A 4,038-nucleotide genomic window follows, 5' to 3' on the forward strand; every position below is an offset into this window, starting at 1 on the left:
ACAATCTAACCAATAAAATACTTTATATAAGAAAAAGGTTTCTGTTTTTATCCTTTATTTATATTTTATGCGTTTTTAAATCATTGCTCTTAAAAATATTTATTTTTTACTTTATGACACTATTTTTTCGGATACACCAAGATTACTATTTTATCAAATCAGTTAAATATGGGTAAAAAAAAGAAAACGAGAGCTGAAACAAAAATTAACAAAATAACTACAGAAACTCCAACCGATTAAATAAAACACGATTTGGATAAAGTTCTGTCTGCTAAAAAAAATATGGGCCCCCAAAAGGCCAACAAACTAGCATCTCTCAATGCCATTCTGAGTTAACTAGAAGCTAAAATGGAAGAGTGGCCAAAGGACACCCTACCAAGCCATGTTAAGTATATGGAAACAGATGTCGAGAGGAGGCTGGGATAACATAAAAGATTTCTATGGGAAGAAGTTTAAGAGTAGATGTCAATCTGATGATGAAGAAAAGATCAACAAAGGTGGTGATAAACGAGGCAGAAAGTCTCACTATAGTAAGAGAATACAAACTAAAGATTTACGTCAAGAGGATGTAGACCCTTGATGAAATAGCAAGACTGGTATCTTACAAGGATATTATCAAGCAGAATGAAGTGGAAAAACAATTTAAAAAGTTTGGAATCATATTAAAGATGTCGAGGTAAAATAATGTTGTACATTATTGTATAAATTTTTAATATTTTTTACCCCATACAGGAAGAAAACAAAGTTAGTAAAAGTGTTATTGATAAAAAATAAAGAAAAAGTAAAATTGAATTAAAAGAAAAATATGCCTAACAAAAGTGGACATAAACGTCATTAACTCAATAAACAATGCAGTTGATAATGTAATCAACAATATTTTATGAAAGATGTGGCTAAACTGCTACAAGTATCTCAGATATGCTACCAAGAAATAATAACAAAAGAGGCCAAGAAAAGCATATGGAAAGAGAATATTGCGAAATAATAGAGGACTTTAATAAATTAAACGACCTTATTAATAAGTATAGGAAAATAATCAAAAAATCAGTGAACAGGAAATTGAAGAATTCCAGAAGTAGTTTAGATAACCAAATTTGATACATAATAAACTCAAAGGTGTTGAGAAAATGGTCATGTACATAAATGAAAGAATAATGATACACAGGAGAAAATACAAGATCATTAAAGAAGAAGACTATCTAGAAAAGAGAATAGCAAATTTAAGTTATATTTAGTTCGATTCTACAGAGACCTTTAAAAAGATGTTAATGAGCCAGAAGAAGCAACGAATGAGAGACTAAAGCGTGAAGAAATTTAAGAATTCGGGTTAAAAATTTGAAAAGAAACTGAAGAAAGAAGAGAGAATATGTATGCAGATCACCCACTGAACTATAATTTAAAAATCGAGGGTGACCTTGTATTTTTCACGGAAGAAGAATTCCTAGCTACAATAAAGAAACTGCTTAAATAAAAAGACTGCCTGGGTCATTAGAATATTTGACTTTTTTTGAAAAAGATAGACACGATACAAGGAGAACTGTATGTACGTGAAAAACATATGTCTTGAAGGAAAAGAAGAAGAGTTGCTCTACAAAAGTATCACATATTTGATACTGAAAGGAACCTCCGTATCTGAAAAAGACTATTTTTTAATTATCCGTATGTCGAATTTATATAAGCTAACAACGAATTTGGCAAAGCACGCGCTGCGGAGTATTGGAGAGGCAAATTTACTATTGCGTGAAAATCAAATGGGAACAGTCAGGAGGGTACTAGGGAAAAAGCGCTTACGAATATAATTCTTAATAAACATCACGATTACAAACTTAAGACCGCGTGGGTAGATTTTAAGAAAACGTATGATTCGGTAACACACACGTACCTCAATGTGTGCATGAAAAGTCTATTAATACCAGAATAAATTATTTGCTCGATTAAAACCCTGTTAGGAAAATGAACTCTTGAAATAAAAGTTGGAAAAGAAGCTATTTTAAATAAAAAACTTGACGGAGGAATTCCACAAGTAGATGGCTTATCTCCACTTCTTTTGTGTTGTTCACGGATTCGCTGAGTAAGAAGCATAAAGGAATATACCTGAAGGTGGAGGTCGAGACCGGAAACGAAATGTCCGCATGCAGCCGTCTCTTATTTATCGAAAATTTAAAACTATTAGGTAAAAAGGAAGAAGCACTAAATGAAATGATGATAGAAGCACAAGAATTTCTCTAGGAGGTTAGATTGGAGTTGAATTTAAAAAATCTGTTACAAATGCCAAGATATGTAAGGACAACATTAAACCCTTATAATCATACACGAGATCTAAGTACATAGAGAACATTGAATACTTAATAGGTAAAATGATTGGAGAAAATAAAAGTGGATTTATGACGCTATAGTGAAAAGACTACGCTTTAAAAATTTTTAAGGCGATTAATGGATGTAGTACCTCACCGATTATCTATTTTGTAGGTAAAATAGATGGAGCCCAACGAATATAAAGCGTTAGATGATAAGATTGTGAATTTTAATAAAACATCTCATACTCCATCGACCAGCCTGTAAGGAATAGCTGTTTTTACATTTACGAAGAAATAAGCTAGGAAAAGATCTAAACAATGTAGAATTTAGAAGCGAAAAGATGTTATTACAATTATTTACGGCTTTAGCTAGCACAAGAGAATTTATAATGAGGAGACAAGCTATACTTAAAGCAGAGAAAGATATTAACACACATCTATCTAAAAATAAGACTTTTCTAAAGTTTAAATATAAGCTGGAAAACGAAGTCCCCCGGGAAAAATTCGAAGAAGTTTTAAGGCCGACATTAAATAGTGATATTAAATACAAAAATTACCGCATAAAACTATATAGAAATTGAGAAGACTCCTTAATTAGTGTAAATGATTTTTCGATATGTCTCACAAAAAATAAGACCACACCTAGAGAAGAAGCAGCACTATACGGGCTCCAAGACAGAAACATTTTTTTTAGAAGAATGCAACGTGTCCCCATTGTAACGAGAAAGTAAAAACAATCGACCACGTGACAGCTTAGTGCGAGAGAGTTTTGCACATGATTAAATGTGAAGGCATGACAAGGTATTAAAATGCATCCATCTACAAATTTGTCGCACTTACGGCATGACAAAAAGTATAAAGATAGGGAATCATTTGGTGGAAACATGTATTGCCACCAAAGACACAAAAATGAAGATCGACACCAGGATTCAGAGTATAATCAAGGTCAAGTAAATAAGCCTGATATATATAATAGACAAAATAAGGAAGAAGATTATAGTTGTAAAGATTGTGATTACTAGACTTGACAATCTAAGAACAGCAGAATAGAAAAGAAGCACAAGTGTGACCTCTTAGCAAACCATGAAGCTTCTATGTACAAATATAAATCAATTATTATTCCGTATGTGGTCACGTGGGATGGTATGGTTACTAATATCACCGACAACATAGAAATGAGCTAAAGCTGGAGAGCCGAATTGAAGCTTACATTCAATCCAGAATACTTAAAATAACATTTGAAAGCCTGACTATGGACATTCACCGAAAGGTGTACACTAAAGTAGATGCAGATAGAGAAGAATATGTTGGGATGAAGAAACCCATAGAATTGAATTGCGGAACGGGACACCTCAAAGCCTGTGCATAAAATTAGTAAATAATTATTTATACCAAAATAAATTGTATTCTTAGTTATTACATTTTAGCATTAAAAAAAGAATTTAAATATTATTTTACAATCTATAGCACAAAAATCTTAAAAATTTTTAATATTTGTATATAAGCAAATTTAAGCATTATACTACAAATTATACTGAAAATAGGTGTTATTTAAAAAACGGACATTTTTTAAAAAATTATAATAATCAATTTTTGAAATATCGTTGTTTGTTTTTCATTTTAAAAAATGTTTGAAATGTGTACAACCAATATAAGTTATTGAATTGGTTAAATCTACTATTTAATTGTTTTCTGATCAATAATTATAACGATTGACACACAAGTTAAGCTCTTTACGGTT

General features: G+C 31.3%; 1 protein-coding gene across 1 annotated transcript; it reads left to right on the top strand.

Moving 5' to 3' along the window:
- Window positions 1-382: 382 nt before the first annotated feature.
- Window positions 383-580, top strand: AAJ76_187000383 (hypothetical protein; the record flags this gene model as incomplete). The annotated part of the gene is made up of 1 exon (XM_024474326.1): window positions 383-580. The coding sequence occupies one exon, from the start codon at window positions 383-385 to the stop codon at window positions 578-580; it is 198 nt and encodes a 65-aa protein (XP_024329628.1).
- Between the last annotated feature and the right edge of the window lie 3,458 nt (window positions 581-4,038).

The sequence above is a fragment of the Vairimorpha ceranae genome (assembly GCF_000988165.1).
Source record: "Vairimorpha ceranae strain PA08 1199 chromosome Unknown NODE_187, whole genome shotgun sequence".
In the NCBI taxonomy this organism is placed as follows: Eukaryota; Fungi; Microsporidia; family Nosematidae; genus Vairimorpha; species Vairimorpha ceranae.